A 13,943-nucleotide genomic window follows, 5' to 3' on the forward strand; every position below is an offset into this window, starting at 1 on the left:
TTTACACAAGGCGTAGATGATCTACGGAGTTTGGCACTGTAGAGCTGTGCAAAGAAAATACTAAATATTGATGGGACCTTGATGGCTTCGACACACAGCCTTTTGGGCGGCGTCAAGGGGGATTTTTTGGGACCGCCTCACCGCCTCCTTTCTCTTTCTCAAGTAGTTTCAACATTTAATATTTTACTGGTCTGTGTGTCATTTGCACTTCAACATGTGCAATGATTACGTGGTTTTCATTGAAAAAATCTGAAGTTATCTCACACTGCTGTAAAGTTAACAGAAATAAAGAAACGCGTCAACGCTGTGGTATCCATCTGGAATTCCGGGAAATTTTTGAGAGACCAGAAAAAAGGAACTGCAGTTTTGCAGCACGACATCTTACCTACAATTATTATGTTACTGTTACTATTATCAATATTACCATTGTTACTGTCGTTGTTAATAGATTATTATTCTGCGGTTCAATAGCTGCGCATGGATGAATAGCTATGGAAGTGCGGGTGTGGCCACAGAGACGGACATTGTGGCGCAAAAGCGAAAAAAAAAACTCATACTAGTGCTGTCGAGAATTAAATTTCAATTAATTGACTAATTTCATTACTAATCTAATAAAATAGATGGAGAGAGAGGAAATACTATATGTAAATTTTTTGAACGTACAGTGCAACTACTTGGAAATCGGTGCAACTATTTTTTCACAAAGGGCGGGACTGTTTATCACTGAAGTTTCGAGTAAATAAGATAAGCGAAAGGAACGCTAAACACACGAGCGAAGAGAAAAAACGTGAAGGCAAATTAGAACTATGAATTCAAACGAGTGAAACAAAATGAGTTTGAACGAATTCAAAGAAATGAAAGAAGTTACATGTATCATTAAAATGGCAGCTAAAAAATCGAGAAGAACAAGATAAATATAATTTTCAGGTTTATGAGAAACGAAATTAGTTGATTTGTTGCAAAAAAGTCACATCACTCTGGAAAGTTGTACATAGCACGAATATAAATAGAAAAATAAGATAAAATAAGAGTGAACATAAGGATGAATATATTCACTAACCAAGTAAAGTTGGTAAAAATGAGTTGAGAAACTTTGAAAGAATTAATAGTAAATACGAAGCAACAAATGTAAATATAAATAATGAGATAATAATATAATAGCAATAAGCATAATACATGCACTGTCTGCTTTTTTGGCGCATCTTTGGCGTATGTAGAAAAATAAATAATGATAAAGTGTTATAGTATAAGTGTGAAATTATGTAAATAGAGTAATTAATAGACCAGAAATCAACCAAAGCATATAATGGCTTACAGATAGAAAAATAATACGTTCTCGCAATTGAAGTTGAAGAAGGCTGCAATTTCAAACACCTTAAGCGGCATCCATAAAACTCATGTCGATTCAGCTGAATCTGGCTGCTTAAAAAGTAATAGTGATGCTAAAGTGTAAAGCGTAAGCCCATAAAGCGCCGTGCCGTGAACCGACGGACGCGGCGCCGGCGCAACCTCTTCGTCGACGAGGAGGAGGTGAGAGTGCGGCGCGCGTTTTTTGGCGCCTGTGCTGTCGCAATGCTGCGGCGTCTTCTTCTCGCGTCTCGTCGTCATGTCCGTTCGCTTGTATCTGCTGCCGCATGTGATCATAACATGGAGTGATTGATGGATGAGATGGGCGGAGTCGAGCGCCGGGCCCGGCCGGGGCCACAAAACGACGTCGACGACGACGTCTCTCTTCTCCCTGCACCGCTCAGCTACCATTTAACCCCCGATCCACCACTTACCTTTCCGTCATTGACTCATTTACCCATCTCGTCCTACTCCTACCTTCCTCACTCGTATCATTCCATCCGTCATCTAATCGAATTATTCAGATGGGGCGCCGAAAACAAGCTAAACCAACCAAACGTCCGCAAGACGACTACGGTCTCGACGATCCACAGCCGTCGCCGAAGATCACCAAAGAGGACGTGACGGCGACATCGGCCCAGGAAACGACAGCTGCAAGTCCAACACCACTTCAAGGTCATCTACACACCGCTGAGATGTCTCCGTCGTGCTCCAAGGATCCCTCGTCAGGCGATTCGGCGAAGAAAAGTGCACCGAATCCATTGCTGATGTTGGAAAAATCACTGAAACGATTCGAACCGCAAAAACCAGGTGACTTAGTTGATTACAAGCTTACTTTTCATTATTTCGAAGTTTTAAGCTGGTAGTGATGTGGTAAGGAATAAGCGCAGTTTATTTCAAGAGATCTCGTTAGGAATTCTGAACGCGAGAATTTTTTATTTAAGGGCAAAATCATACAGAAATCCCTTAATATTGTGTTTCAAATCGAGAAGAATTTTGCCTTTTTCAAAATTTATTCTTATTTTGCATTTACAACGCCCAGCTACGTTATTTTCTTCTCAAAACTCATTCCCTTATTATTCATTTTCTTAGTATTTGAAAGTTTTCCTTCGAAGCAAAGTTTTGTACAGAGGCGGCTTCTATTCAGCAATGACTCACATGCAATCCTTTGTTGTGCGTCAATCCTTAAAAAAGAACTGTACTAACGGAACCTGAGAAGAGAGGCGTTTTCACAGGCTAGGGAATATCATATACCGTGAAATTTTCTATTTGTTCTCTGCTATTTAAGGATTGACCGAAATTCTCAAAATCAAATCATGAGCGTCTCTGCTTTAAGGCAAAAAACTTTTTGCTTATATTGAAAAATTGCAAGTTTTTCGGGATATAACGTCATAGGATGAAAATGATTCAAAGATGAACGACATCACCCTGTTCTTCCATTTAAAAATTTAGCAGTTTTCTCCTGTTCGTTAGAATCATTTCTTGGAAGATATAGAGCTTTGGGTTTTTTTACTGTGACCGAACTGTGATGAAATATGATGGAAATTAATGGACAACGCATCACAGCAACAACATTTTCCCGGATAGAGAGCGGCGACTTTTCGCCTGGATGGATCTCTCGCATACCGGGCGACCGCTGAGGAGGCACCACCTGAGAGAACCAGTGGAAAAAAAACTTCCTAGAGCGTTTGCCTAGTCTTTCTTGGTCCATTCCTTACGAACTAACTACTAGATATGACGTAGGTGACTTAGGATTAAACCATTTTAAGCTTCCTATATCCATTCTCCTGTGAAAGTGAAGTTTTTCCCGCTGTCAGCAGCGAAACCAAACGCTTTGCAGTGTGAGTTTGTTTGAAATCACTCGACGCTGACTTGCATGCTCCAAAACGGCCAGCCGGCGACGGTCTCGTTTTTGTTCTGACGAGGGGTAGCTGGGCGAGTAGATTGATTGATGTGCGTTGAGATGGATGGACGACTCGGCCTGACACTTATAATCTGTCATTCGACTGGAATCGACTCCACCACGCGCCCAAAGGTACCAACCAAATATTGCCACACCACAATGGGCTTGCCTGCTAGCTAGGATTCGACCGACCCGGAGTACTGCACGTAGGAACGAGCGCACCGCACAGAAACGGACGAGAACACATCCTTCAGTTTCCCAAAGTTCGCTGAAGTAACCGCTGCCGGGAAATTCCAAGCAGCTTCCCAGTTTTCCAGGCAACACCGAAATAAAAAATGCGAAAAGCGGCGCTGCTCTTGCATTTCGATGCTATCCGTTGCTAAATTACGCAGCTAAATCGACTGCCCATGCATCTTGTGCAAACAAACGGCTGTACACAGACACTCTAGCGCGATCAGATATCGGTACTCTCAGATATGATTCAAGGATGTGGTGATCCACGCAAAAAGAATAAAAATTGCAAATCCACGGAGGAATAAAAATGTCTTTGTCCTCTGTTGCTTCGTTCAGAACCTTGGATGAAAACTAAACGCTGATTTTAGGTTTTCCCCTCTGCACCCTTCAATCATTTAACACTTGTCAATCATGTGCAGGTTTTTCCTTCGTAACGCTGTTTTCCAATGTCGATAGTTATCCCTGACGAATTAAGGATTATTGGAAAACAAACGCTCCTGGCTAGTTTTGCGGAATCAGCACAAACTTGATTTTCGAAGGTAAAAACTCTCATAACATTGAATAATAAAAGTGTAGTGAAAATAAATTGTACGTAATAATATATATATATTATAGATCCGATGGAATTTTGAAAAAAAATAGAAAAAGGGGAAGATGGGTAAAAAATTAAACACTTTATGAGATGTTACTGTCTCGTTTCTGTGGATCAGATGGCGCTAAATATGTGATTGATGTCCCGTTTTAATATCGACTAGTTAACGTTGGACTCTAACGTTGTCAACTACATCAACTAAAAGTTGTCGCTGAATGCGGCCAGCGTTAGCGATGGTTGCGACCAAGTACCCCAAATTTTGTTGCCCATTAGTGGGTTATCATCTTATGTCCTGGACATTCCCTTTTTCTGACAATTTTTTTGATAATTTTCTAAAGGTAATAAGGACTAATCCGCAGCTACAAAGCATCACAATCCGACCCGTATTCGATGAAATACGTGCAGTGGCATTCCGATCGCAAAAAAAGATTTTTTCTTGAACTCTCCGGGGAACATGATCTGTGTAGTCAAATTAAATTTCTGTACATAAAGGAGCGTTTAAAATTCGGGTTTGAACCTTTTTTCAGGGGATAGGATAGAGTTCTAATCATATTTTATCTTATATTATTTTTCATTATTGCATTCTACTTACTTATTATTTTTTATTTTCTGTCACTGCTCTGTTTTAGCTTTATTTGATGTTTTTTTTTCTGCGAGTGTCTTCGAGTGTTTGTTTACCTTTATTAATATCAATGTCAAAAACATTGACTACGTAGATCAAAAGATCGGAAAAAAGCTTGCAGAGAATTCATCAAGGAATAGAAAAGTCATGTATGGAAACGTGATCGATATCGGAAGAAACCAAAAGGCAAAACAAAAAGAAAATGTTACAGTTGCCCTCGGTCTATGTTTTGTCATGTGAATCATAGTTTGTGAACAGATTTACTCATTCTCCGATTGGTCAGGGTTGCGATTATCCACAAAATCCATTAAGCACAGTCTAAAGTGCTATACTTTCGAAACCAAGAGGAAAAACAGTAATGAAAGTAATTAATCGTTACCAGTTGTTGCAATAATTTTACCGGGAAAAGATACATGTCGACGAAGAGGCGTGGAATGTCAGACGAGGGGGTGCCCTCCGAAAAATCGACCAAAAAGTCCAAAACAGAAAGAAGTAGAAGTACAGAAAATTTCTGCAAATTTTCTGACATATTCTCAATGATGGAGAAGTGGAACGTATCTCAAATCACTTCTTATAATTACTTTACGGTCACGAGGTTTCTGAACGAGGAGAAATGACATCTTACTTATCCCTTTTTCTTGTTCTTATCTTTTATTCTTGTTTATTATTAGTATTTCTACTGACTTATTTTTATTTACACTTTGTACTTCCGTAAGATCTCGATTAATGAGATAAACAAGAAAAAGCCAATATTTCTATTTTGCTAGAAAGTGCTCCACTGCGAAGGGTGGTTCTAGGAAGCAAAGTGAGATGGAAGAATAACAGGAAGGGTGCTGATGAGGAATTAATTTGGTTAGCCGTGGGTCCCTGCCATAGGGACACTGATCCAAATCTATTCTGTGACGTTTGTTCACGTATATCAGCTAATAAAAACTAGAAATGGATTTTTCTCGTGAGAAACTCTGTTCAGGGTGTCCGACTGACCGCGACGCGTCTGCCGCCGCGCACGAATAGTCGCTGTCCTATTCTTCGCCGCAAACGAAAGCATCTCACGATTGTCCAGGCAAACAAGGTGCCTGTAGGTCTAACGGGGAGGTAGTCCTAAATCCGAAATTAAGGAAGCCTTTCGGTCCGCGTATTCCTGGAAAATGATTGTATAAGTACTGCCTCATTTTTTTTCTACTAAGGACGTTGTTAGGGGTATTCAGCATAGAAAATTTCCATTTAATTGCAATCAAATTATTGGAAATTTGTAAAAGGAGAACCTTACCCACTATTTACTCATAACTGTACGTTGTTTGTTTTTATTTATACCATACATGCGTACAAAACATAAATGGAGCTGCGGCGAAGACAATAAGAGCCGCTCCATTAAAATGTTGAAAGTTAAAGTTGAAATTTAAAATAAAATTTATGAATTTAAGTTGAGTTGAAATTTAAAATTAAAGAGAACATCTAAAGAAACGTAAATTTGATAGTGCTCACCCATTTCGCCCAACAAGAACGCTGTAGGAAAATGGACCAAGAAAAAAGAAAACAAGGAAAAAGAAAACATTGAAAAAAAGAGAGAAAAAAAAGAGATTTATCTCCTCATTGTTAAAAGGATAAAGGATAAAGTTTCTGGCGTTAATCAATCCGCTTGGGATGCGCCCCCACGTTCACTTATTAGTACTCATTAATACTTCTGCATTTGGTTCAAATCTCCTGAGAGGGCTGCAAGCTTTTAAGATGTTAGCCATACTGGGAACTTCGGATTTGTTTTCCTTTCAAGATTCGAGGCTTCGCACTGCATTCAGAAATCAAGAACTAATGTTATCTGGCGTCTTCGGGATGTACCTCCCTCCCTTTCAGCTTATCAATCATCATGTGTCGCTGCTGCTAATTTGTCACGACATAGTACAGCGCTGTGGTCAAGGTTACTGGTCTGCTCTCCTCTCTTCTCGGGACGAAAAACGCATTCCTGCGCTCGTCCCGCATGTTTTCCCCGGTCTTATCGCATGAGGAAAGCCACTCTGTCAGTGGTGCGGCAACCCGATGAGTGCACATGCTTGTGGCCATCTCTTCCTTCATCTCCGATGCGCTTTTCGATTCTCGCCGCTGTCGTCGGTAATCGGTCTGGCGCGCATTTGATAGTCGGTTGAATAGACGAGATTGATGGACATGACCTGACAACTCACCGGAATCAATCCATTCGAAGACGATATCGGCATATAAGTAACCAGACACACACGCACACAGTGCGATTCGGGTCAACGCTGCACGACATGTTCAGCTCAGCTCGCTGCAAATCAAGTTATGAGGTCAGCTTGATTGAACGAATTAATAGCTGTTCGAACTGGATGATTGTTGACAACTCAGCTGTCAGTTCTAAAAAAAATTATTTTCGGCACTTTTCTAAAGGTTGTAAAGGACGAGATTGATGGATATGACCCGTATCACAAGAATATGGTTGATAATCGCTCAGAGAACCATTTCCTCGCCAAATTTTGAAAATACTTTGGCGATGCTGCTGCAAAAGTTTCGTCGGTATCAGAAAATTTCCACAAAAATTTCATAAGCATCAACGCTTGGTGTTCTCTTCGTGGAGATCCATTCCCCCTGATATGATTTATGCCTTCACATATATGAAGCGCATCTGAGTCATCCTATGCAGACACTGTCGCTGTTGTTCGTTGCTATAATTCAGGACAACGGCCAAGCTCTGGAGTTTTGGATTTCCGGATACGGTAGCTGGCAGAATTCCGGCTTTTAATGTTGAATGATTGTTCACTCTACATTTATACGAATTGAGTCATCTCTACCGTACACATAGTAGTCTACTGATCCAACTCTAAAAAACAAGTGTTATGCCAACCACCGTATCCCAAATTCACAGGGATGAAGGCTGCGCGTGTGTTTCTGAGTAGAGTGAAAGCTTTTCTCCTTTCTTGTACTGGAAGCGAGAAAAGAAAAGAAATTCTGAAACCTCGACCTCCTTTTAAAAGAACCTCCATCAATTTCAGGGAACAACCTGGAACACCATACCATTATACAGAGTCATAAGGGGTCTAATTTATGATTTCAAATGGAACTGGTTATTCGCTGGTTATCTTCCCTGTAAATTATAAGGGAATCGCCATGGGACTGATCTCGCCGCCTTCTTTTTCCTTCGAAAAACGTTTCAGTAGCAGATTATGTGAGAGATTATAGCTACAGAAAAAAAAAATTCTGCGAATTGTGCTCATAGTCCTGATTGTAAGGTTTTGTGACCTAGCACAACCTCAAAAATATGTGGATTTTCATACTTTTGTTAAAATGGCTTAATAACAAGTTGATGAAGGCGAACCTCAAAACCATGCACACGAGGTCACGGCACCTTTTTCTTTTTTCTTCATATTTGTGGAGAACTCAACGAGAGGAATATTTCGGTATTCGAGACTTTCGGGAGTTCATAATTTCTTCATTTAAGATTTTCTTACAACATAGTCTATATTTACTACTTTTATGTTCACAATTAAATTTTCCCTCAATTTCCCCTCACTAGCCATTATCGGCGCTTATTACAGTGTCTCAACCGCTTCGAACACCATCGAATCCGTTCAGCAGCGGATTAGGAGCTTTGTTCCAGTTTGTCGGTAAAATACATGGAGAATCAATGTGGAACGGTGAGTTCAGCCCTTTGACGACTATCTCCTACAAACTTTTACAAGTCATTCAAGAATAAACTCATAGGATATCTCTTGGTTTTAATTAGTTTTATTTTTTTTTGAATAACTAAACAAAGGTACTAAAATCACCTGACTTTTCATGTTTTCTCTTCGCATTTTCTTTATACTAGCTACACATTTTTTCCTTATAAAGCAGTCGTATTGGTCTCTTTCACTGCTCACCATCTAGGTGATAGTATACAGTAATTCTGATATTCGTCACCACGTTATAAATTTCTGTCACATTTTCCGTCGAACTTTCTTGTCTGTCTTTCCCCCGACCATTTATGAAAAAAAAGAATGGGTTGAAACGGGAGAATGGGTTTTGAATAGGAATATTGTTCTAAATATTCGTTTCTAATGTTATTAGTGACTTTTCTAATTTCGTTTCTAATTAATTAATAATGTGTTTTATAGCATGTTTTAAAATGTTTCATAACATTTTGTTTCGTTCATTTTTTTTCTCGAAAAGAGGACAGAAAATAGCTTTCTATGACTTTTTACGCTTCTTAATTAGATTAAGTTATAAAACATTGGTTTAGATCAAACAAATTATCAAGGACTTCGGCCCTGTTACAAGACTTATAGTGAAGTATTTCTTTCTTCAGATTCATGTATTTGGTAGAATTTCGATCTTTGTTTGTGTTTGCAAACTGTTCTTTTCGGCAAAAACAAATATAGTGTAATTGAGCTAAAAAAGTGGTATAAAAACAAAAATATGTAACAAAAGAGAAAAAAAAACTCAAGAAAAAAGTGAGTAACTAAAGTTATAGTTATAGGAAGTTATACAATATATGAATTACCACAAGAAATCAGCATGTGAATAATTCTCATTTTTTAAGACCGGCTTCAGTGAAATGCTGATATTATCATATTATACCCACGTTCAGCCCAGCAACGAAGGGAAAACGATGTGGATTCGATTTTGAAATGTCTTCAATGTGGACGAACATTCCAAACAATGGAAATGCTGGTTAGGCATATGCAGGATACGCAACATTTCAATAACCTACCGAAAACGTACAGGTAAGCGAGTTATTGTCTATCGCACACACGGAGACGTTTCGCAAGATCTTTGTTTCTTTTTCTGAAAAAAAAGAAGAAAAAGAGAAAACGTCAGGCGTTTCCTGGCAATGTAATATAGAGCTTCGCATTTTTGTGTGCATAGTGAAGAAAATTTTGTCTGAAAACTCAAGATAATGGATAAAAGTTGGGTTTTTGAACATAGTGAGGTCAAACGTCCTAGGCTCTCGACGGGGTGAACAACTCTTGTTTAATGAATGTGATAAGAAATCTTCATTTTCTAGCTTTTCTTTTTTTCAGAAACTAAACTAGTGGAATTTTTTATTCTGTGCCGTTAATTTTAAAAAATTGAACGAACTCAACTATTCCTTTGCTAATCTTTGTCAACAACTATTTGGTTAATTAATAGACTATAGTACATATAAGGTTAAAGAAGGGTAAGACTTTAAAAAAAAGTCAAAGTAAAGTAGCCATACGGTCGATGGTTCGAAACCGCCCTAGAGCCAACCAAGTTTTTCATCCTTCCGGGAGTAGATAAACTGGTACCAGACCTGTCTGGGAGGAGAAAAAACATTAAATTGATTGTCAGTTCGTCCCTGTAAATCATAGTATAGGCCACTATGCGTTCCAAAATCTCAAGGTTTACGAATTCTAGTCAAGAACGTCTTTGTGCACCTCAAGTGGATTGATACGCCAGCGACTATAACTTTTATCTAAACTATTAGATTCTGGATACTGTTTTTCAATGTCCTATTTCGTTTACGTTTGCAAAAAAACGGCCGCAAATAATTGATGAGTGTCGTTAATATTATTCAAATTCCCAGCGAGAAGTGTTCTCCGCTTCTGAAACAAACGAGCCACTGAGTGAGACCTTCAACGCCTATCGTTAAAACGACCTTGTAGGTCCCAGCAGAGAAAAATTGGTGCAAAACTAGATTTGCAGCATGTTGAGTAGAGATCGGGGAACAATTCTCGTCTAAGAGGGAGTCGAATGTTCATTAAAAAGAATCACTGGAAGTTTATTAGCACCTCATTTCAAGAAATATATTTTCAAATATACTTTCTTAGTTTCATTTAAACGGAGTTTTTAAGTTCACTGATTCAAATGGATCGCCAGAAAGTTCTAAATTTGAAATTGCAAATGAAATCCGATAGTATGAAATTGGCTTGTGTCAAATGTGGAGAGGTGAAGGAATTTTTACATTTTCTCAAGGTTATCTTTAGTTCAATGTCAAATTCATTAAGATTCCCACAAATATCGACAAACACTTGAAGGATGTTCACGATGTTAAGACTAGTGCTGACTGGCTGAAGAATATTCGCGTTATCCGAGACGGAGGTGAGTGCTATGTAACTCAAAGACCAACTGTAAAATCGTTGGAAGAGTTAACATCTTAATTTCCCGTTCGAATTAATTAATACAATTTTCGAGCTTTTTGGGAAGAAAAATCGTAGCTCCATTGCATCCAAAACGTCTGTTGTCATCAAATTGACTTTGAATGTTGCACTGATTAGTAGCTACATATAAACAAGTAATTCTTGAGTTTACAGGTCATGGACTCTTACAGTTGTTTTTGATTTTTTTCAATTCGTTTTTCAAAGGAAGTGAAACACACGTAATCTGCCACACTGACCGTATTTTAATTTGACTTTTAAGTTCTAATTTTTGAAGTTTAGTAATTTTAGAAACTGTAATTTTTCTTTGAAAAGTTATGACTACAATTTTTGACATCACTTAAAGTGAAGAGTCTGTTCGGAGATCAACGGCAGTGGCAATTTTTGCGTTAGAACAATGAGCAGTGAAGAGTAAAGACCAATTTCAAAAAAAAAAGTAACTCCAAGCCTCATCCACGCTCTGATTAGCAGCTGTGGAGAAGGCAAATTCTCAATTCAACACAACACTCTTTCATGGCGATATTTCGGAGATCCCCAGAATCGTCTTTTCTGAGTTCAAATCCTTTCTTAAAGGCAGCATACCACGAATCTCAGGTCAGGGAATCCACGGCAAAACTAGAGATGGAGTTGTAGATTGCGGGATCTAAGGTGGTTCATCTGACCTCTCCCTATTCGTCTTGAAAATGGCGTGGGAGCCGCTTTAGTCCCTACGAGACCCGTTAGCACGCCTATTTATGAATTTTGGTCCCTTCAGCAAGCTATTCATAGGTTTCACTTGAATAGGCAGTCGAGGAGAATTCACTGGCTTTCGTCCGCTGCGCAGTTGGATGCGGCGTGTGTGCAAGTGAGCGTTGCAGCTGAAATCGTCGTGAAAAACGGAGTCTTTCACGCCGTTTTTTTACTACAGTTAGGGAGAGATGAGCGGAACCACCCCTGATCCCGCAATCTACGACCTCGTATAAAGTTTGTCCATCGGAAATCTATACCGCGTCAGATTTGTGAGGTGGTGCGTGTAATGTGTTCAATTTTTTTCTCGAATTTGGAATTTGCAGAAAATCCCGTGCCGTCACTTTCCGGTTCACCGCAGCCAGCGGCCAACTCACCGCATCTCAACAAACTGATGTCACTGATCAATACGGTTGATAAAAAATGAAACGGTTTTGTGTATTTTAATAAAATATAACTAGTACAGGTCCATATTGTGAAGTATTATTGATCCAAAACTCGATGAGGATCCTGCATAACTTGACTGTAAACATGGAATGTCCACTGATTCCGTTCACGGCTGAATAATTCTTCGTGGGCTATTCCAGAAAATCTGCTTGGAGCAGAGCTGAACAAAATCAGAACCAGCTGATCCAGCTGAACCAGATATTTCGTAAATCAGAAGCGTGAAAGATGTCCATATCTTCCATGGAACGTTGACCTTTGCCCTGGTGTTTATTTCACCTGAAGGTATTCTCCAGATGGAACAAACGGTACCATCCTTAAACTCCAACCTTTTATTTTATTTTTCTTTAGAAGGAATGTGGCAACGTAGGCAATCTGTAGCAACGTTCACTACAATAAACAGGAGTATTTGAGTAGGAATACATGCAAAACCAAAGTTCCTCCGCTTCTCTCCTTCCCATTGTCTTCATCTAGGTTTATATGAGGGTAGGGTCATCGAATCAATAGAAGAATTATTGGCGCCCGCTCGATAAATCTGGAGAACAACGGGACTCAAGGTGATAGAAGAGTCAACAGGACCCGAAGGTCGGTGCAGAAGCGTAGGCGGCCGCATTCGAAGCGGCACGGTGCGGCCGGCGGTTAAGAACGAGGTGGAACCATCGCTAGCTTCACTCGGACTGTAAAGATGAGTGTGGGCAGCGATGGTCCCATCTTGATTGCAATCGATAACTTCGACTACAACTAAATTATGGCTGCTGGTCAGCTCCAATCCAATACTTTTGCTATGGGTGGATCTTTGAACGAAATGCATGCAAGAGACGACCTGTTCTGTAAAATGTCATTCCTACTCCACCAGCTGGACGAATTGATATTTACCTCAGAGAAAATAGTAGGGTGCCTCGGAATAAAAAAGTGACGAAAGGAAAGTGACGATACACAATTTTGCTACTACAATCCATGTGGAACTCGTCGTAATGTACTAGAATGGCGTGGTGTTGAACGGTCAGTCGATTTTATACTTTGCCGTACGCTTCGACAACAACATTATGATAGATTCGGATTTTCTTTGATTGGTATTGCAGCGGAACTATGAGCAGTTTATAGTCGGCTAAAGGCGCTAATAGTAGTATGTTCTGTCAAAGTGTGAACGTGCAATGACTGATACAGAAAAAAAAATTGTCTTATTGGTATAGCGAATCCTCAAAAGCACGGTTCTATACGTGCATACATACATGCAACCGAATACACAATTATTTCAACGCGAAACTCTTGTGGATAGGAACTTGAGGAGGGCTCTCATGATCGAATGACAACGAAGAAAAATATCCTAATATTAATTGTTCCCGTACGCATTGGAAACAACTCTATTGGATCAGAAATCGAAGTAGCCATTTCATACTATTCTAATGCACTAGATCTATTCTAAGTAGAACAAGGCGAATTAATGGCTGAAAATAAACCCTAATTAGAACTCGCAGTAGTTTTAAACAGCTGAAGATAGCGGAAGACAAGAATGCCACCTATTCAATCGCTTGCGGTTCTTGAGAGAGGATTTGAGTTTGCAAGACCGATTTCCTCCCGTTAGCTTTCCATTCTCTAGTATGATTCCAGTCAAGAAAAATGGCTCCTGAATAATCATTGGCGACAACGATAAGCTTTAAGGAAGCAAAAAAGTAGCAAAATCTAACCTCCAGCTAAGATGGGCCAAATATATAGAGAAAAACGTTTTCGCAGATGATAGGTCCAAGAAGCCAGGGTGACCCTAGGATCTAAAACATTTTAAAGGGCCTAGTGGAAAAAATGCACAAAGGAGCGTTACTGGCGGAAACAAGAACGAATTTACAAACAAATTGGAAAATAAAAAGGAATATCCCTAGAAATGGACGGACCTCCGGAGAAAGATCTGTCTCTTTAGAAGAAAGGTGAGTGTACTCAGAACAACCAATGACACAACGCCAACATATTCGTAGC

General features: G+C 39.4%; 1 protein-coding gene across 1 annotated transcript; it reads left to right on the plus strand.

Annotated features, from left to right (window-relative positions):
• Positions 1-1,871: 1,871 nt before the first annotated feature.
• Positions 1,872-11,955, plus strand: RB195_005620 (uncharacterized protein; the record flags this gene model as incomplete). The annotated part of the gene is made up of 6 exons (XM_064178232.1): positions 1,872-2,157; positions 8,244-8,342; positions 9,275-9,410; positions 10,500-10,593; positions 10,653-10,746; positions 11,855-11,955. The coding sequence occupies 6 exons, from the start codon at positions 1,872-1,874 to the stop codon at positions 11,953-11,955; spliced, it is 810 nt and encodes a 269-aa protein (XP_064035302.1).
• Positions 11,956-13,943: the final 1,988 nt, after the last annotated feature.

Source organism: Necator americanus, chromosome I (genome assembly GCF_031761385.1).
Source record: "Necator americanus strain Aroian chromosome I, whole genome shotgun sequence".
In the NCBI taxonomy this organism is placed as follows: domain Eukaryota; kingdom Metazoa; phylum Nematoda; class Chromadorea; order Rhabditida; family Ancylostomatidae; genus Necator; species Necator americanus.